Source organism: Chaetodon trifascialis, chromosome 14 (genome assembly GCF_039877785.1).
Source record: "Chaetodon trifascialis isolate fChaTrf1 chromosome 14, fChaTrf1.hap1, whole genome shotgun sequence".
NCBI classification, from domain to species: Eukaryota; Metazoa; Chordata; class Actinopteri; order Chaetodontiformes; family Chaetodontidae; genus Chaetodon; species Chaetodon trifascialis.
In genome coordinates, this window is record NC_092069.1 from 3,365,289 (window position 1) to 3,386,317 (window position 21,029).

The 21,029-nt window shown below is 43.0% G+C and overlaps 1 protein-coding gene across 3 annotated transcripts in view; it reads right to left on the reverse strand.

Moving 5' to 3' along the window:
* Positions 1-21,029, reverse strand: part of atp10d (ATPase phospholipid transporting 10D) — a 58,794-nt gene that overhangs the window by 4,168 nt on the left and 33,597 nt on the right. For all 3 annotated transcript variants that reach the window (XM_070978863.1, XM_070978862.1, XM_070978861.1), the window contains exons 9-21: positions 20,492-20,744; positions 14,212-14,426; positions 12,945-13,136; positions 11,519-12,185; positions 9,630-9,736; positions 8,523-8,649; positions 8,231-8,415; positions 5,378-5,678; positions 5,009-5,085; positions 2,108-2,233; positions 1,529-1,729; positions 355-435; positions 77-181 (exon numbers count right to left, since the gene is read on the reverse strand). In XM_070978863.1, coding sequence (XP_070834964.1) covers positions 77-181; positions 355-435; positions 1,529-1,729; positions 2,108-2,233; positions 5,009-5,085; positions 5,378-5,678; positions 8,231-8,415; positions 8,523-8,649; positions 9,630-9,736; positions 11,519-12,185; positions 12,945-13,136; positions 14,212-14,426; positions 20,492-20,744 — 2,637 coding nt within the window. The remainder of the gene's footprint in view (positions 1-76; positions 182-354; positions 436-1,528; positions 1,730-2,107; positions 2,234-5,008; positions 5,086-5,377; positions 5,679-8,230; positions 8,416-8,522; positions 8,650-9,629; positions 9,737-11,518; positions 12,186-12,944; positions 13,137-14,211; positions 14,427-20,491; positions 20,745-21,029) is intronic.

Consider the following 21,029-nt stretch of genomic DNA (forward strand, 5'->3'; position numbering starts at 1 on the left):
GTAAAAACAATGGAGACTAAATCCAGCCTGAAAAGAAGTGATTTCTAACAGCTTTTAGTGTAGCAGTGTGTCTGACCAGAGTGTGACTCTCCATAACTTGGTGCAGCAGGATGATAAGAAGAGCTGAGGCGTTGATTGGTGAGCCAAAGGACAGTTCCCCAATGTCTGATCCTCTGAATGCCTGCGACAAACATGACAACAAGGATGGACCAGGACTGTATGAGCAGTGTCTGTTACAGTGTCTATTATTATAATTACCTGGTCACCACACAGTGACATAAAGTGAACCAATGGAGTAAATAAAGCAATGAAGGAACTATTGGAAACAATAGAATGAATTGACAGTGTACTTACAAAGTAAGGCACAAAGAAGCAGACGAGACTTTGGTAAAAAGCATCCGAGATTGTGATAAGGACCACGCGAGGAACATAGACCTGAAAGGAAACAGGCTTCATCAGTTAGTCCTTCTGAACAGCAGCCAGACTTTAGTACATGCATGCTTTCCTGGCTTAGTCAAATGGATGAGGTCTATGTTTCATTCCTAGTCCACATGTGAATGTAAAATATAAGGCACTTGAGCTGTCAAAAATCTCAATATAATTATATGTAATGATTGATTTTGTTGACTGTTTTGCAACCATGGAAATGTTCAGCATCTTATAGAAAGTATTTATCTATTTTTTGGTTTGATCAGTGGACCATGACATCAGCATGCTGTAATCAATATTGTGCCAAATTACTATACTTGGCCCTTAGTGGCCACTTGCCTGAAGAAGACATGGTAAGGGTCACAAAATTGCCTGTTTTATTTCAGTCAATAATGAGCTAAATAATACAGTTAGCACTTGTTTATATATTACCATACCGTAGTATCTGTCAAGGCAAATCATACGAGTACCATGAATTCAGCATTTTAAAATATATTCTTTCCTTATTGATATGCAAATAAATGCATGAAATTTAGTCAGGTTAAATCATGTATGGAGGAAACTGGCAGTTTACTACGAACTAGATTAGATAATAGCATTTTTATTATACATTCAGTGATTAAGTGTTCATTACTAAACCAGTTGTTTCTGAGAAGCCAGTAATATAAACTGAACTTTGTGAGACCTGATGATGTCATTTGAATTTCATGTCTGTCCAGACTCATGTAATATGCAGTACAGACTTTGAAGGAATTTACAAAAAGGTATAAAGTATTATGAAGTTACAGTAAAGCTGACCTTTGACCTTTTGGATGTAAAATGTCATCACTTCATTGTTTTTTCAGACTTTTTTGTGAAGTTTTGGCCTTTGATCTTTGACCACCTAAAACTAATCAGTTCATTCTTGAGTACAAGTGAATGTTCATGCCAAATTTGAAGAAATCCCTTTACACTGTTTCTGAGATGTCACATTCACAAGAATAGGATGGATGGATGGATGGATGGATGGATGGATGGATGGATGGACGGACGGACGGACGGACAGACGGACAACTGCAATTGCAGGTTTATGTGTGGTGTCATGTGCATGTGCTGTCACCTTGGAGGTCTGTGAAGCACGGTAGAGCTCAGGCAGCTCCATCAGAGTTTCTGCAGGCGTCTCTTGGTCAAGGATGCCGTAGATGAGAGGAGGAACAGAGGTGAAGAGCAAGTTGAAGAGGATGAGCACCCAGGAGTTGGTCATGACACTCCCAGAGAAACCACAGAAGAACTGATACCAGAACAGCAGATTCACATACATCTGAAGACACAAACAGACAGCAGTGAGGATTCTCCTCCTCTCTCTCTCTCTCTCTCTCTCTCTTTCTCTTTCTCCTCTCTCCTTTTTGTTTGTTTGATCTTAACTGTATTTTGCTTGTGTCAGCTAGGGGCTGCAAAGTAGATAGAAACAAAATCAGGTACAAAGCTTTGTTTGAGATGAAGTTTATATCTTTTTGTTGACTTTTCACCCACTAGGGGAAAGACCTTAAAGCCTCTTGACATTGCAATGACTGCAACATGTCACACTATATGGGATGGATCTAACTAAATCTGTGTCAGACTTTAGAACATCAGTTTTGAGACATGTCAGATTAATGGAAAACAGAGGGACTAAGCAGATATGGTAAAGAACTCTCACCACATTCTTGTAGATGAAGTAGAGCATCATGTTTGCAAGGCGAGCGTAACACCAGTGGCCGTGGACCAGCAGCAGCTTTCTGAGGTGTTTAAACCTGGAGATGGCAAAGTCACTGGACATCACAGCCTGGGAAACAAGTGACAAAAATATCACAAGGGAAAATGTTTGGAAATCGACTGCTTCACACATGCATAAGAGGGGAGGGGTGCCCACTTGTTCAATCACTGGACACACACCTGGGATTCATTACCTAGTCAGAGCAAAACCTAAGTCCCTCTTTCATTACCATAGCTTGAAGATTGTTCTTAGCCCTTATGCAAGACTCTGCAGTGATCGCTTTCGGACAGATTCCCCGTTTTTGACCCAGCCTGCCTTTGACCTCGTCTGCTCTCCTATTTCCCAGTAAAGACCCCTGTTCTGTGACCCTGACTATGATTTTCACCTGGCTTGCCTTGATAATTGATGCATTGATAATTGTGCTTTGGGCTCAAGAGCAAGATATTCAGATGATATAAATTCATCCAGGTCAATGTCATTACACACAAGCTGTTTAGAAAAACAGTTAATTTTGTCTGACTGACAAAAGTGTAATTTGGAGGAGAAGCCTCTACCAGACATTACATGCAAATTCTTTTCACTTAATAATCTGAACATTAACCAAGAAGGATTTATTAGCCAATGATCTGACATTAAAGAGAGCTAATTTCAGCTGTAGGGATTCTGTCATAGGAGAGGAGACTGACTGTGGGTGAGCACTAACAAATTTAAGATTACTCAAACAGGTATCAGATGGTCTGTGAATGCTACAATGACTTTGACCATGGCAGCGGCTGTTAAAGATCATCACCAGTATGTTTAAAGAAGCAGCATGGAGGCATTCTGATAGACACCTGAGTGATGATGTTTCTGCTTATTGTTGTGTAATAGTTCACCAATTTGACTGAGCTTCAGGGTAGCAGCTTTAACTAACTTCTTGCATGGTGATTGTGGTGGATGAATACCTTGAGTATTGTGAAGCAGAGGGTTGGGTGAAGGTGGAGAGATACATGCTATCCACCTGTGTGTGCTGTCCTTCATGCTTATCTGTGCATTCTTGTTTTGGTGTGGCATGCTAAGTGCATGATGCAGGTTGGTGCCGAGCAGTCTGCAATCAGTGATGTTGTCACTAAATTTTATCGCATGCCTGAGGCATGCCACTGTCAGCCATGTACTCAGGGTGATGAAAGATTATATTTCCAAAAGGTTGGAATGGGCCCTGATTTGAATACATGCTGTGACTGAGAGTCAGTTTCTCCAGCAAAAGGCAAAGGTCTTTTTTTCAGGACCTCAGAGCCAGTTTTCCTTTACAGAATATCAAAACATCCATCCATCCATCCATCCATTTTCTATGCCGCTTATCCCTTTCGGGGTTGCGGGGGGCCCGGAGCCTATCTCAGCTGTCAACGGGCGAGAGGCGGGGTACACCCTGGACCGGTCGCCAGCCGATCGCAGGGCACATACACACACACCATTCACACTCACACCTAGGGGCAATTTAGAGTCACCAATCAACCTAATGAGCATGTTTTTGGTCTGTGGGAGGAAGCTGGAGTACCTGGAGAGAACCCACACATGCACGGGAAGAACATGCAAACTTCACACAGAAATGCCCAACCCGGGAATCGAACCTGCGACCTTCTTGCTGTGAGGCACACCCACTACCTGCTGTGCCACCGTGCAGCCATCAAAACATCCAACATGATTAATAATCTTGCAGTCACTCCGGTCTGTGGAGAGGATGACTGGTAACAGCTTTGTTGACTCCCTCACAGATGTGTTGACAGATGTCACATAGTTAGCAATTCTTACATGCCTGCCTAGAGAGTCCCCAGTCAGAATGGTATCTGGCTTATGAGGTGTGGGATTACGAGTACTGTTTCTGACCCTTGGTTTGTCAGATGGAGAGTTAGCAATATTTCTCCTGGCCTTGGGGCTATTTCTTGAGTTTCAGCCAGCCTTAATGTTATTGGTGTGATTAGTTTCTCTGGCCTCAACATATTTAGTATTATCACATCAGGTGATGGAGTGAGCATTGGTGTCCTCTAATTTCTTGCTGTATTTGCTTTTGCAGCGGACGACATCAGACCAGGTCCTGGCTGGAGTGGATGCGTCATTAGGGAGCGCTGGTTAGGAAACTTGAACAGCAGATTCACAATAGGACACATCCAGGGCAGCATGTCAGCCAAAGTCATGCCAGGATGCTTTCCAAATGATGTAATCCTGTGTATAAAAGTCTGTCTGTTTTCAGCAACACGTATAGAAGCTGTTACAGAGTGACAACTGTTGAATGAATTGCTCATTCTCACATATCTGATGCAACCTTTCAATCTTCTCTTCAAGTTGTGCTCAGTAGCTCACACCCTGCAGCTCACAGATTGTACCATGTTGGCTCTGTCCTGATCCCAGGTTTTCAGTTACACAGCAAAAAGGCTGTTTGGAGGTCATGCTTGAACAGAACTGAAGAAGAAATAAAAGTGCTAAAAATATGTATGTAAGTATCCAGCGTACACTATCCAAAAGTTTAGGCAGAAAAAAACAAAGATATCAACAAATGAATGTAAACAGAGAGCCATCACAAAAAGCATCTGCTCTGTAGAAGAGCAGGGAGAGACATGTTAACGTACAAATAGATATCAATATGACCACAAACTGTCTCCTCCCCAACTTTCAGTTGCATCTTACTCACTCAGGCAATTTTAGAGATAAGAGAAGTGTAGAGTGTTTACAGGAACAAGGTACTGTATTTTTAGTGTACAATTTGCATCCTTTCCCTGTGGCAGCTAAATAAGTACGAACAAATGTGATCTTCATGTCATTTATAAAGACCTGTGTCATTTTGGAAGGTGTTCTGTGGTCACTCACCTGCATGCCCTCCTGACCAGATATCCCAATTCCCACATCAGCCATTTGAATCATGCTCACATCATTAGCTCCATCACCTTAATTAACAGAAACAACTTACAATCGTCCTTCATGTTTAGGTATGAACAAAGCATATCACATATACTATCATATAAGATTGTTTCTATCTTATATGATAGATGATGATTCCCCCTATAGGAAGCATGTTATTCCAGTTTTTTGTTTTGTCAAACAGTTAACAGGTCTAACAATAACTGCTGCCCCAGGAGAAAACATGTCTGGAGAAAACATGTCTGGAGAAATATACAGGATAAAAAGATATTTAAATTCTTTCTTATTATTCATTAATAAGGAAGGCTGAGTCCTTACCAACAGCCAGGGTCATGACACCAAGCTGGTCGCGGATCAGCTGGACAACGTGGCTCTTCTGCAGTGGAGTGGATCTGCAGCAGATGACTGCCTTGCATCGACAGCTCAGCTCCAGGAAGTCTCCCTTCAGCTCCTCCTGCAGGGCCCAGTCCAACGTGCAGCCATCTATGACCAGGATAAAGCCAGCCACAGTACCTGAGGAGGATTCCCCATGATTCTCTGCTGCAGCCTGTTCAGTCAAACCAGCATCACCACGCTGCACTTCCAATTTGAGCTCCTCGAGTAAAGCTGCACACGCATCCTGATGGAAAAGAAATCCATAAGTACTGTTATGTACAGTCACATTACACCTACTTCACTGCATTTTGTTTGTTTGTGTGATGTTATCCACCAAGCAGCTGGGCCTATAGTGGAGGCTGTTTGTAAGATGGTTTATTTTGGAAAATGATATCTCAACAACTTCTGGGAAATTTGCAATGGAATTTGTTATAGACATACAGTAAGTAGGCTTGAGAGAGTTGATTTTTTCTAGACCCCTTTATCTTTCTTTTAGCACCATAATTTGATGAATTTCTCCTTGCCTCGAAGTTTGGTCAAGATATCTCATGAACTAAGGGCCCAATTTCCATGAAATTAGATGCAAATATTTGTTCTCTTTGGAGGATAAACCCAATTGTTTGGTTACCATGACATCATTCCTAAATATCAATGCTGGACCAACAGGATGTTTCATATTCTAATGGTATCCTAATGCAGAAGTACAGAAGTTGCATTTGTAGCTTTATTTACAAGCACGATCACCATACACACATTTTTAAGCCTACTACTCTCTTAAGAATCATTTTGGACTAGTGTTGAATGGGCAGACAAGCTGACACAGACATCATTATGCTCTACCATCAGCAGGACAAAAGTTAATTGCATCTACTGTAAACCTACACTACTATGCAACATGACGTTTTATGGCTAAAATATTAGCCGTCATGATTTGCAAAACATTGAAGCCCCATACTTAATTGAAAGTAGCACACAACACATCAAATGTTGAAACTGAGATATTAGTTGTGAAAATGAAATGATATCCTCATTTACAATTTGATGCCAGCAACATGTTTCAAAAATGTTGGACAGGCTCATATTTACCATTATTATGATTATTGATAATAATAATCATAATAATTATTATGATTATTATTGCCATTATTGATAACAATAATAATACTTGTTATTATTATTATTATTGATAACAATAATCATAACAACAACAATAATAATAATAAGAATAGTAGTAATCATAATAATAATAATACATTATTCTTATATAGCGCTTAGTACTCAAAGGTGCGTCACACAAAAAAATAAAAATATTGAAATAATATGATGGAAAGCAGTGTTAAACAGGTAAGTCTTAAGCAAGCACTGCATCACCTCTTTTAACTACACTCTAAGCATTTGGGAACTGAGGAGACTGATTGCTGTATTTTTTAAAGTGGAATGTTTTCCCATTCATGCTTGATGTTTGATTTCAGCGGCTCAACTGTTTCGGATCTCCTTTGTCATGTTTTAGGTTTCATGATGTGCCAAACATTTGGGTGACAAGTTGGGACTTTAGGCAGACCGCTTTAGTACCAAAACTCTTTTACTTTGCAGCCATGTTTTTGGAATAAGATCAGAATGTGGTTTGGCATTGTCTTGCTGATACAGGCAAGGCCTTTCCTGAAAAAGACGTCTGCTATACTAACCTGTATATATGGTTCAGCATTAATGGTGCCTTCACAAATGTGCAGGTTACCCATGACATGTCCACTAATGCACCCCCTTCACACATGTTGGTTTTAGAACTATGCGCTGATAACAGGCTGGATGGTCCCTCTCTACTTTCGCCCAGAGGACCTGGTGTCCATGATTTCCAAAAAGAATTCCAAATTTTGAGTCGTCAGTCCACATGACAGTTTTCCCACTTTGCCTCAGTCTATCTTAAATGAGCTTGGGACCAGAGAAGGCGGTGGCACTTCTGGATTTGGTTTATATACATTTTCTTCTTTGCATGGTAGAGTTTCAACTTGTATTAGTGGATGCAGCGATGAACCGTGTTCACAGACAATGGTTTTTGGAAGTGTTCCAGAGCTCATGCAGTGATCGTGTCTGTTTCGCAGTGCTGTCTAAGGGCCCTAAGATCACAGCCATCTAAGATTGGTTTTCAGCCTTGACCATTGTGTCAGGGGTTTCTTCAGATTCTCACAATCTTTTAATATTATGTACTGTAGACAAGGAAATCCCCAATTTCACAATTTGCAATTTCACATTGAGAAACATTATTCTTAAACTGTTGCACTATTTGTCAGTGCAGTCTCTCACAGAGTGGTGAACCCTTCCCCATCTTTGCTTCAGAAAGACTCAGCCTATTTGGGATGCTCATTTCATATCAATTATGTTTTCAGTTAACCTAATTTATTGTGAAATGTCCTGTCAGGTGGTTTGTTTCAGCATTTCACAACTTTTCCAGTCTTTTGTTGCAACTGTCCCAACTTTTTTGACACCTGTTGCTGGCATCAAATTCTAAATGAGGGTAACATTTTAACATTTGATGTTTTGTCTTTTTTTTTAATTAAATATGGGGTTTCCATGTTTTGCAAATCATCACATTCTGTTTCTATTTAAGCTTTACACAGTGTCCCAACTTCTTTCGAAACAGGGTGGCACATAGCTAAAACCAGCCATGTACATGTACAACTTACAATTCAGTGTTTAGCCCCTGGGGGCAGAAGATGACAATAAACCAAATTAAGCTAGGGATCTGGATAAACAACAACAAAAAAAGGAATGCACCAGTGCTACTATCCATCAGCTCACCTTGCTGTCACAGCTTGCTGTCAACAGCTGATCATTTGGACGGAGAATTTTGCAGGCATAGGCAATGTTGATGGCTGTCTCCTTTTTGTCTCCAGTGAGGACCCACACTTTGATCCCAGCCCTCTGAAGAGCTTCAATGGTCTCTGGAGCCTCCTCCTGCAGTCTGTCTACAATCCCTGTGGTACCTGAGCACACACAGGTCAGAGACAAAGCACTTTAAGTTGCACTTCTCTCAGCCCTGATGTACAGTATGAGTGGTCCATGTGTCAGCTGCAGTGAGCAGCTCTCTTACCCAGCAGGGTGAGGTTGGTCTCTAGTCTCTGAGCTGAGTCCAGCAGTAGCTCCTCTCTGTTCTCAATGGAGCTCTCTGCCAGAAGCTGTCTCTTCAGCCACACCTCGTACTCCTCCTCTTCCAGAACCTGCTCCACACACGACATACAGTCACTCAGTAATATCTTCTTATTACAGGGGTGGATTCACTCCCAAGCAAATACTAGTGCATCTTTGGGAAGAGTTGAACTCATTCTAAAATCAGTGAATGGAACAGATTATGGGCACTGCTCACATACTGCAGCTGCATGAGTTCATGACTGAGACAGGAGGAAATAGACAAGAAACAACTAGAAGGGCATTGGAAGTTTGAAAATCAATTGTGCTGTTACAGCCACTAATTAGCTGTCAATTCTTACCAGGAAGATCCCTGTAGGCGTCTGCTTGTACAGCTTCCTACAGTACAACCCATTCCTTCACACTTCAGACAGTCACAAATGGAACTAAATAGCTGCCTCAACCTCAAGAAAGAAAAAAAAACCTCCCTAGCACTTCTTCCTGAAAAAGACAGTGCTTTGCATTTGGTAGTGGCAGGTTTGATTTTAGTTAAATTTAATTAAAATCAAATCACAAATCACTTTTCCTTTAGTCCTTTATGACCCAGTAATTTCATAGATGAAAAGGAAATCGATAAAACAATGTGTGTTGTGTTTCACTCTGCACTTCTCTGTTTGATTTTTAACGTTTTGAACTTGAAATCAGTGACACCTTGTCTGACATCAGTTGTGTACTCTGGGACAAAAATGTGTTGTGGTATGAGCAGCACAGTCATTCAGAGTAGTCTGCATTAGGCTTAAGATACTTAAACTTGCTAACTTTCAGGGACGCTCAGATCTTCTTTTAATTCAAACGCACCAGCTCATCTGTAATTCAAACTCTTGGCAAGTGTTCCAATCTCAAAAGGCAGGTTTGGAGGTAGAGATGACGGGGTGGAGTTGCTTTAATGAGCTTTCCTTTTTGTTTGGGGCTACACATCTTCATGATGGCAATAATCTATGATAGTAAATAATGTGTGATGAAAATGTGTCTTTTTGATAATAATGTGTGTTTCATTTTCCTGAAGCATTACCTTTCTAGCAATGCAGAGTGTGCGGAGTCCATCTCTGGCATAACTGTCTAAATGTTGTTGGGTTTGTTCTCTGATGTGACTGTAGATCTCCTGAACCTGCTCTGCACCTGAACATAACAGGGGGACATACAGAATGACAGTGATATAGACAAACATTGCTTTTAGTATTAGAGGTGGGGGAGTCAAGTCACATGACCTGACACTAGTCATACTCAAATTGCACAATAGCATTTTGTTAATGTAAAAGACAATCAGGGGAATCAGGAGTCCAGACCTTCTAGTGATCTATGGAGTAATCTGTCAAACTGCAGAGTCAGGTGGACAGGGGGAAGGGGGCACTGAAAAACGGGACGTTCAGGAGAAACTGGAGGGTTGGCAAGTAGCTATATCTACAAACACTGTATGAAAAGTAGGGGAAGCAGAGGAAAACACTTTGTTCACAGTGGATCCTGCAGGATAGTTTGGTCTAGAAAATGAAAAAATATATCAAACTACAGAGCCAGCCTAGAAATAGACAAGAAGGAGAGAGATCTTTGCTGAATTATTTTTGTTTGGAGTTTTTCTTATTTATTATGTCAAATGCGCTTTCACACATATTTACTGATAGGACAGCAAAGGTAATTCATCTTCTGACTAACTAATGGTGCTATTTGATATATAAGAGCTAGGATAAATACCAATGCATGGTGATAATTAGATTTTCAAATTGTAGAGGTGGTTCTAGTGTCACACTGGTCAGCCTGATTAATCTAACCAAACCCGTTTTATTCATATTAAAAGTTGTATCTTTGATGAACATTTCAATGTATCATTGATGTGCAATTGAAGAGCAATGTAAAGTGAAAGTCGACACACATGAAAAGTTTTTGGTATTGGAGCAGTACGTGTGTGTGCCTTCATTAACTACAGCCACACAAACTGTGTACTTTGGCCTCTGCCTGACTCTTTGTCCAGTGTGCGCAGAAAACCTTTAACTATATTTTTTCATGAACAAATGGCTCTGAGGCTTTCTCTTATTGGGTGTGATTTCTTGACTTGACATCAACAGATCCTGTATGTCTGTGCCTTCAGTGTCCTCTTGCTGCTCTGTGGCAGTTAGAAATTTTTCATTGCGTAACAAAATGGACATGTGGCGTCAGAGCACATGAAACACGTTAACTGTGTAAGTCTTACTGTCAGTGCGTGATAGTTGGCAGCCCTGTAGTAACTAAAAGCTGTCAGACAAATGGAGTGAAAAGAACAATATTGGCCTCTGAGATGAAGCGGTAGCAGTAGCAGTATGAAGTTGCATAAAATGAAAATAATCAAGTAAAGTACAAGTACCTTGAATTTAGACTTCGGTCCAGGCCTGAGTGAATGTTTTTAGTTACATTCCACGACTGGTAATACAGTTTGTTTTGCTTGTTTTTGATAGGAGAAGTAACTAGCAGTAGTGAGTGGCCATGTTGAATCTCACTCGGATCTGACTGTGCATTGTTGTTAACTTTGAAGCTTTTTATCGATTGCCACAAAATATCAAATGTCCGTAGGATGTAGGTGTACGCAGGCTGCAACAGTTCCCGTTAATGTTGAAAATAAAAGTCAGCCTTTCATGACCACTGTCTTTCAAGTGATTTCAGCATGGAAACTGGGGTAGTTCATCATAATTTCATATGACTAGACCCTCGTTTGACCTGAGCAATGATTTGACTTCACTTATTGCTTGGACTCAACTTGACTTGCTTGGTTGTCACCATGGTAACTTGGGACTTGCTTGAGACTTGAAGCTTAAGACTTGGGACTTGCTTGTGACTTACACATGCGTGACTTACTCCAACCTCAGTTTAATATATTAACATTAGATCATTCAGGAGACAAAATTCTATGTCCATATTCTTTGTGTTAATTACCTTTAGGTGTCTTAGTGAGGTCCATCATGACAGAGTCGGCTCCCTTGGTATAAACCACCACCTGTCCTGAGAGCGGGTGGCGGACCACCACTGACATTCTCTTCCTGTCGGAGTCAAAGGGCAGGATGTGGAGCAGCTGGACAGCCAGAGAGCCAATTCCTGGCAGATCTACCAGCAGGCTCTCTGCAGAACGTCTCCTCAGGGTGCAGGAGTATGCCTGGGCTGCATGGACCAGAGCCGCCTCGTCTGGACTCTCTGCCTCATACAGCAGTTCCTCATCAGAGTCCACTTCTCTTGCCAGGTCCTCCACATCCTGCTGGGCCCCATCAGGGTTTTTCCTTGAATCCTGGATATCATCCTCTGTCTCCCTGTCCATCTGTCCAGCATCTCCTCCTTCCAGTCTAGAAGAAAAGTCCAGTTTCCTCTTCAGGCTAGAGATCTCCAGGTTGCTATCTCTGCTTGGTTCTGACATGTCTGTTGTGCTGTCCAGGGGTGCGGGGAGGGTGAAGGAGCCAGTCTTCCCTACAGAAAACAGCCTGGTGGCAATGGTGCGAGGGCTGCCTCTGATCTGTGGAGGGGAGAAAGCTGAGAAAGGAGAGAAGCTGAAGCGCTGAAAAATCAGCTTGATTTCCTCCAGGGACTTGAGAGGTGTTCGTTCTTTGGGGAGCTGCGGGGAGGAGAACAAAAAAGAGAACACAGAATCAGTTATTGTAAGAGAACTCTTGAAAAGAAGAGCTCACTAGTGAACATTTTCTATTAAAATGTTGTACTTGCTTTAGTGAATTTCTGGAATTTCGATGGCATTTGTGTTATATTTTCTTAATACAGAGCTATTCAGCTATCAAAGAGTAGTTTTAATTGGCAGTACTAACTTTAGGCTCCTGTACATCGACTTTACACTGAGTGTGGAGCTGCATTGTGTGGGAAACTAGAGATATTGCATCACATTCTTTGTTCTATCTGTCTACATTTCTGTACATTTTCAGTGTGAAAACTATGAGTGGAAATGGAATAAAGCTGTTAACATGTTTTTGGGCTGAAATTAAGTCAGCATATCAAAAAAAGGGTTAGGGTTAGGGTTAGATTAATACAGATTCATGCCTACACCCTGAAGTTGCATTACTTCCTCCTTCTTTTCTTCTACTTAATGCATTCATGACATGTTACTACTAACTGTCACAGGCTTCCACCAGACAGACTAACAAATGCAGAGTAAGGGTGTCCTGCAGGTGTAACCTCAAGCATTCCTGGTCTAGTCCCATGGAGGGCCCTTGATGCATGTAGGTCCCTCACTATCACCATAATGAATGAGAAAACAATCAAACATCTCTACAATAAGTCAATTCAAACAATGTAGACAAATGAACAAGCTGCACAAGAACAAATAAAATCTTTGTAACATACTGTGCAGACATCATCTACTCACCACAAGTCGAGGCTGACTGGGTAAGGAGACCACCACGCTGTTACAGATGGCCAGAGCAAGGAAGAAGTCAGTGATGTAGGTCAGCTCCAGGCTGGATGAAGTCCCAGAGGAGCTGCCACTCAGAGGCAGCACAGGAGAGCAAAGCCAACTCAACTTCCTCACCAGCTCAGGGTCAGGTACCACATCCTTCGTCTGAACGGAGAGACACAGGAGCAGCATGAGATTATCCCTCATGGCTGGAGCATGAACAAATTGTTGATTTCTGGAAAATTTCAAGTACCCCTTATATCTGAGGGGAAAAGCAGAGTCCATGTGTTCATATGTATTTAAGTTGGGGGACGGGGAGAAATCAGATTTTCTTCCAGCAACCTGAAGTGTTTAATGTGGTACTCCAGTGATTTAGTACTGCACTTCCATATGCAGTATATGCCAATATATCCAGACTTTTATTTCTCAAGTATGGGTCAAGTTCCAGAAACACCGGGTCCCGTATTTCCCACATGCAATCAATAATATCTATTTGTTAGACCCTCCCTGCCTCTCAAAAAGCCACATTTTCCAATCTCAACACTTCCGTAACACAGGATTAGATAACCCTGATGACATCATCAATAACGGTTTTGGCTGAGTACGTATCATCACTAGTCCATACACATAAAGGTGAAGCATATTCATCCATCCATCCATTTTCTATGCCGCTTATCCCTTTCAGGGTCGCGGGGGGGCCGGAGCCTATCTCGGCTGTCAACGGGCGGGAGGCGGGGTACACCCTGGACCGGTCGCCAGCCGATCGCAGGGCAACATACACACAACCATTCACACTCACACCTAGGGGCAATTTAGAGTCACCAATCAACCTAATGAGCATGTTTTTGGTCTGTGGGAGGAAGCCGGAGTACCCGGAGAGAACCCACGCATGCACGGGAAGAACATGCAAAATTCACGCAGAAAGGCCCGACCCGGGAATCAAACCTGCGACCTTCTTGCTGTGAGGCACGCGCACTACCTGCTGCACCACCGTGCAGCCCCAAAGCGTATTCAGTATACTGTAAACTTTATCTTATTTGTCTTTTTATGAGACTTTCACCTGTTTATTCAATATTCAAGATAAGCATAGATGCATTCCTAGTACTCATTTTCAACAAAAAAATACATTCTAGAAATTCAGCTGTGAGTTGCATCTGATTCTCAATTCTGGATGTGAATCAAATAGGCTAGCACAAAAATAACGTGTGCAGTTGAGGGTGTGTGTGCGTGTGAGTCTGACCACGCGGCTGCAGAAGGCACTGGTTCTGGGCTGGTTGTGATTGGACAGTTGGTCCTCCACTTCTGACTCAGCGGTGAGTGTGTGCAGGGAAACCGAGCTGCGGTTGCAGCTGAGGGAGCGACAGCTAAGAGATTTCCGACTGCAGCCAGACTTCAGGGTCACGGAGCGACCAGTGGCCTCGTTCTTCTCGGCCTCATACACCTCCAGCCTCCGACCTGACACACACAGACCATTTACATCATTGAAGCACAAAACCGCATGTGCCACTTGGTTTGTTTCAATAATTAAGTGTAATCATACAATTTCACATTCAATGTCACTGTTATGCACACAATAAGTACAAGTACAACACCATTTCATATGATCAATAATTAAGTAATTAAATGAAACTGAAAAAGTTTATTGGACTGGAAAAGATGCTTTTTTTCTGTTGAGAAGAAATATAACGAGTGGAGTCCTTTGTAATGTTGAAGATAAATGCAAAACAGTACTGACAATGAATGTGTCATTCATCATGACCAATGATATTTACACAATCAATACTGTAGCAGTACTGTTGTACTGCAGAAGTCTAATTGCCATTACACTAGGATCTACTGTTTTTGATGTTTTTTTACTTAAGTCCGTAGTTTCACTGCTCTATCAGTTTTAAAAAAGTTGTACTCACCAAATTAATTGCTGAGATCTGAGAAATCAGACAAACTACAACAAAGTGCGACGGGTCAAGAAACATGAGCAGTCAGACAATCACAGGTTTTAAACAAACCAACAGATTATTCAAACCATTTTAGTTTGTCTAGTTTGTAATGTTACTGTACGGCTTTGTTTTCTCTTTCAGATTAGTTTAATGTGTGTTTGTGGCCTATGTGTCTGTTCATCTCACTGCTCATGTTTCTTAATGTTCCCGGATCTATATATATAGTAAGCTGTCATCACCTAAGTCTCCTTAATGGCCATTAAGCTGCTTGGCATATATGTCCAGTGTCAGTGTTAAAGGTCCAGTCTGAAGGAAGGATGTATTGGCATCTTGTGGTCACTAAAGGTGAAAAAGGAGCTCTAGAGTCAGTATTTAGTTCGTCTGTTCTGGACAACTGTAGAGCTCATTCTAAGGTAACACATTCAATTCAATTCAATTCAATTCAATTCAATTCAATTCAATTCAATTCAATGCAATGCAATGCAATGCAATGCAATGCAATTCAATTCAATTCAATTCAATTCAATTCAATTCAATTCAATTCAATTCAATTCAATTTTCCTTTATTCGTCCCTCGAGGGGAAATTCCGAATTTCACAGCAGCATCAATAACAGAATAGAGTATTAAAAGACAAAGTGCATGCAGTTAACACAAAGTATATACAAAAAGGTGTACCGGGAATAGTATTTACAAACCTAAAATATTGCACAGTGTACAGAGAAATATTGCACAGATTACAGGCTTTTATGCACTGAAATATTGCACAGATTATTGCCCAGGTTATTGCACAGATTGTTTCCCAAAAAATTTTTCAGTTCAGTTATTGCACAGAATGTTATGCAGATTATTGTACCGCCTACTTGGAGCAGTTTCTATTGTAAAGTCTGATGGCTGCAGGAAGGAATGACCTGCGATACCGCTCCTTCACACACTTTGGATGTAGCATCCTCCTCAGTGCAGTGAGTGTGTGTTGGAGGGGGTGGGAGTCATTGTCTGTCATGGAGGACAGCTTGGCAGGAGTCAGAGCATTTAGCTATCAAGCTCCTCTCCTGTGGAACCATCTTCCAGTCTTTGTCCGGGAGGCAGACACTGTCTCTACATTTAAGAGTAGGCTTAAAACTTTCCTTTTTGATAAAGCTTATAGTTAGGGCTGGCTCAGGCTTGTCCTGGACCAGCCCCTAGTTATGCTGCTATAGGATTAGACTGTTGGGGGACATCCAAAGATACACCGAGCTCCTCCGTCCTTCTGTCCCTCTCCATCCGCACGCTCTCATGTCCTACCACGGCGTGTTACTAACTTAGCTCCTTCCCCGGAGTCTCTGTGCTTTGTCGTCTTGCAGGATCCCATGGACAGTGGCTGAATCTGGATTGTGGATTTCAGCTGCGTCTCCTGCCTTGGCCCTGCCTGACATCCACTGCAACTGCTACTGCTGTTATTACATCCACTGTCACTGTTACTGTGACTGCATGTCTGTCTCTCTGTCTCTGTCTCTCTATCTCTCTCTCTCTCTCTCTGACTGCTTTTCTTTCTGTCTGTCTGTCTGTCTGTCTGTCTCACTCTCTCTCTCTTGCTCTTCCTCTCTCACCCAACCGGTCGAGGCAGATGGCCGCCCAACCAGAGTCTGGTTCTGCTCGAGGTTTCTGCCTGTTAAAAGGAAGTTTTTCCTCGCCACTGTCGCCAAGTGCTTGCTCATGGGGGAATTGTTGGTTTCTTTGTAGATAAAAGAGCTTGGTCTGTACCAGCTCTATATGGAAAGTGTCCTGAGACAACTTCTGTTGTGATTTGGCGCTATACAAATAAAATTGAAATTGAAATCCTCCTTTCCCCCACCTCCTCCACCTGTTCCAGAGGGCATCCCAGGACAGAGCTGGCCTTTCTGATGAGTTTGTCCAGCCTCTTCCTGTCAGCTGCTGTGATGCTGCTCCCCCAGCAGACTACACCATAGAACAAGGCAGAGGCCACAACAGAGTCATAGAAGGTCTTCAGGAGTGCCCCCCGCACCCCAAAAGACCTCAGCCTCCTGAGCAGGTAGAGTCTGCTCTGTCCTTTTTTATAAAGTGCAGTGGTGTTATGAGTCCAGTCCAGTTTGTTGTTCAGATGAACACCCAGGTACTTATAAGATGTGACCATCTCAATGTCCCTTCCCCGGATGTTCACTGGTGATGGGGGAGAGTGCGGGCGGCGGCGGCGGAAGTCCACAACCAACTGCTTGGTTTTATCTGCATTGATCAGCAGGTGGTTCTGCTGACACCAGTCCACAAAATCCTGAATGAGTCCTCTGTATGGCCTATCGTCCCCATCTGTGATGAGGCCGACAATGGCAGAGTCATCAGAGAACTTCTGCAGGTGGCATTTGGGTGACAGGTGGGAAAAGTCCGCTGTATAGAGGGTGAAGAAGAACGGTGCCAGCACTGTTCCCTGGGGGGCCCCCACACTTCAGAGGACAGTCCCTGACACACAGTCCCGTGTCCTCACATACTGTGGGCAGTTGGAGAGGTAGTCCACTATCCAGCATGTGAGGAGTTGGTCCACTCCTGAAAGCTCCAGCTTGTTCCTCAGGATGGCTGGCTTGATGGTGTTGAAAGCACTGCTAAGGTCCAAGAAAAGGACCCAAACAAAGCTACCCGGCAGCTCCAGGTGAGACAGGGCTCGATGGAGGAGGAAGATGAGGGCATCGTCCACTTCGATGCCAGGCTGGTACGCGAACTGCAGTGGGTCCATGGACGAGCTCACCAGGGGACACAGGTGGGTAAGGACCAGCCCCTCCAAGACCTTCATGAGGTGCGATGTTAGTGCCACCGGCCTGTAGCAGCTAGGGTCCTTGGGATGTGGGGTCTTTGGCACAGGTACCACGCAGGACGTCTTCCAGAGTCGCTGCACCCTTACCAGCCTCAGACTCAGGTTGAACAGATGTCCAATGATCCCGCTCAGCTGATCAGAGCAGGATCTGAGGAGTCTGGGACTGAGGCCGTCCGGTCCTGCAGACTTCCTGGTCTTTAACCTCCTGAGCTGATTTCTCACCTGGAGAGGTGTGAGAGACAAGTTGGAGCAGGGGGGCTGAGTGTCTTGTGAAGTGGCTGGGGGGCTGGGAGAAACAGTGGGGGGTGACGTTGGAGGTGGTGAGCTGAATACTGTGGGGGGGGGGGGGGGGGGGGGGGGTACTTGGGCAGAGTGCTGGCAGAACAAAGGGGGGCTGCTGCAGTGCTGGTACAGCTGGGGGAGGGGCAGATGCTTCCTCAAATCTGCAGAAGTAGCTGTTCAGCTCATCTGCCCACTTTGAATCCCTGGCTGCCTGGGAGTTTGGCTTCTGGTGGCCTGAAATGGTTTTCAGGCCTCTCCAGACTCCTCTGGTGTTGTTCTTCTGCAGCTGTTCCTCCATTCTCCTCCTGTATTTCTCCTTCCCCTCCCTGATTTTCCTTCTGAGCTCCCTCTGAACAGTTTTCAGCTCCTCTTTGTTTCCTGACTTGAAGGCCCTCTTCTTCTCCTTTAGAAGAGCCTTAATGTCAGGATTAATCCAGGGTTTGTTGTTGGAGTGACACCGTACAGTCCTGGTGGGTACAGTGGTCTCCACACAAAAGTTTATGTAGTCCGTGATGCTGTCTGTCAAACTGTCGATGTCCTCCTCATGAGAGTCGTTGAATATATCCCACACGGTTGTCTCGAAGCAGTCCTTCAGAGCCTCTTCAGCCTCGTCAGACCACCTCTTCACTGTGCGGGACACAGCTGGTTGCCTGTTAACAAGGGGCTTGTAGACAGGCAGGAGATGAACCAGGTTGTGATCAGCTCTTCCCAGAGGAGGGAGGGGTGATGATTCGTATGCCTCCTTGGTGTTGGCATAGAATAAGTCCAGTGTTTTATTGTCTCTGGTGGCACATGTGACATACTGGATGAATTTGGGCAGAGTGGAGGACAGAGAGGCATGATTAAAATCCCCAGAGATCAGTAAGAGGGCCTGTGGTTTCTGAGTCTGCAGCCTCTTGACACAATTCTCAGTAAGAATTGTGTCAAAAACACAATTCTTATTTTTAGGTGAGTATACACTCATGAAAATATAATTATAAATATCATATTCCGGGCTGCACGGTGGCACAGCAGGTAGTGCGCGTGCCTCACAGCAAGAAGGTTGCCGGTTCGATCCCCGGGTCAGACGGGGCCTTTCTGTGTGAAGTTTGCATGTTCTTCCCGTGCATGCGTGGGTTCTCTCCAGGTACTCCGGCTTCCTCCCACAGACCAAAACATGCTCATTAGGTTAACTGATGACTCTAAATTCACACGTAGGTGTGACTGTGAATGTTTGTTTGTCCTTGAATGTGGCCCTGCAATCGGCTGGCAACCGGTTCAGGGTGTACCCCGCCTCTCGCCCATTGTAGCTGGGATAGGCTCCAGCCCCCCGCAACCCCGAAAGGGATAGGCGGTATAGATAATGGATGGATGGAATATCATATTCCATTTCTGCTGGTAAGTCCTACAAACTGGACCTTTAATGTTTGGTCCAACATTACATTAACTGTGTTGGTAAACATGGCAATATCTCTCTTTTTTTTTGCTTCAGTACTGGAGATTTTGACAAAACAAACTACATTAGCTGATCTAACTGCTGCAAAGACAATGCAGTCTACTGGTTGGTCACTCATCATCATGCCATATACCTGAAAATTTCTTATTGATATCTCTGAATGTACCAGTATTGCTAGGTGGTCCAACCTACTCTGATATAAATGTGAAATCTCCATTGTATAAAATAGGTCATTCACCTTAATTAGTTTCAATGTAGGTCCCTCTTTTTACTTTTCGTATCTGATTATTATTAGTTATTTGCTTGTTCTTCTCAAGTCTCTTTGGTCTTTATGTAGTTAATTTTACAGTAAAACAGTTCATTAACATTTAATCAAAAAAAGAATAACTACAAAAATAAGACCCAAATTGTAATGAACCAGAATTATTCTTTAACATCATATGATTTCAAAGGTACTGGTGCACAGATGCCAGTGAACAAGACCTAAGGCCTGCATTAGGGATGCTCAGACAACTGTTTTGGTCGCAATCCCAATCCTTTGATATCGGGTCTCCGCCAGTCCAATATATAAGTAGGAAGGCTATCTGGTACACTGAAATAACAGCTGTGATCCAAATATTGAATGTCCTGATTAAAAACTATAACGCTGATGAGCTGAAATTATTGAGATGATACTGTATAAAGAAGAGCGTTTCAAACTGTGAGACGAGTTGAAGGGATTGTGGAGGGAGAAGCGTGAGGCAAAGGTACTGTGTGAGGTGAAAGGGACAGGTGCATGCAGGTGTTCTAAAAACAAGAAGTTAGTTACAGTAGTATAACCTGCCGACAGGGTCAACCTGCTAATATCTCTAGCCAACACACATTGAAATGATCATATCCCAACACAGCAATTCTTCCTGCTTGTCCACCATACTGCCTGTGAGAACGTTCCTTTTGTTTAATTAAAAACTCAGAGCAGAGATCTAGCAGAGGTCTAGCAGTTCCTGCTCGATATCTGCTCCATTTAGTCAATTCCTCATAACTGTGAAAATATGATGAACTTCAAAGCATATTAGTAGTTCTTACCATTTTCCTCATGAGGATATTCAACCCCATAGATACTGCAGCGGCGGAACACCATCTTGTTCTCTGTCAGAGTTCCTGTCTTATCAGAGAACAGGTACTGGATCTGACCCAGGTCCTCAGTGATGTTGAGGGCCCGGCACTGGATTCTAGAGTCCAGCTGCTCATTATACAGGGCTAAGTCATTGTGGATGAAGTAGATCTGGCCCAGTTTAACAATCTCAATGGACACATACAGAGAAATGGGGATCAGCACCTGTTGGACAGAAATTGAGGAAACGTGCATTATGCATTTATTGACATGACAAGTTGTAAATGACTACCTTTGCAGTAAAGCCTTCAGACTTCTAAAACTGTAAGCCAACCAACTTTGAATTAAACTGTAGCACTATTTACATGCGTAAGCACACATGTTTCTGCTTTAGAAACAAAAAAGTATGTAACCTAGCCATGAAAAATACTGAACCAAGTAAAGGTCTAGATGTGTCAATGTCCTTTCAGTACCAAATCACCAACACTGTGCTCACAGGGAAGTTGTGCC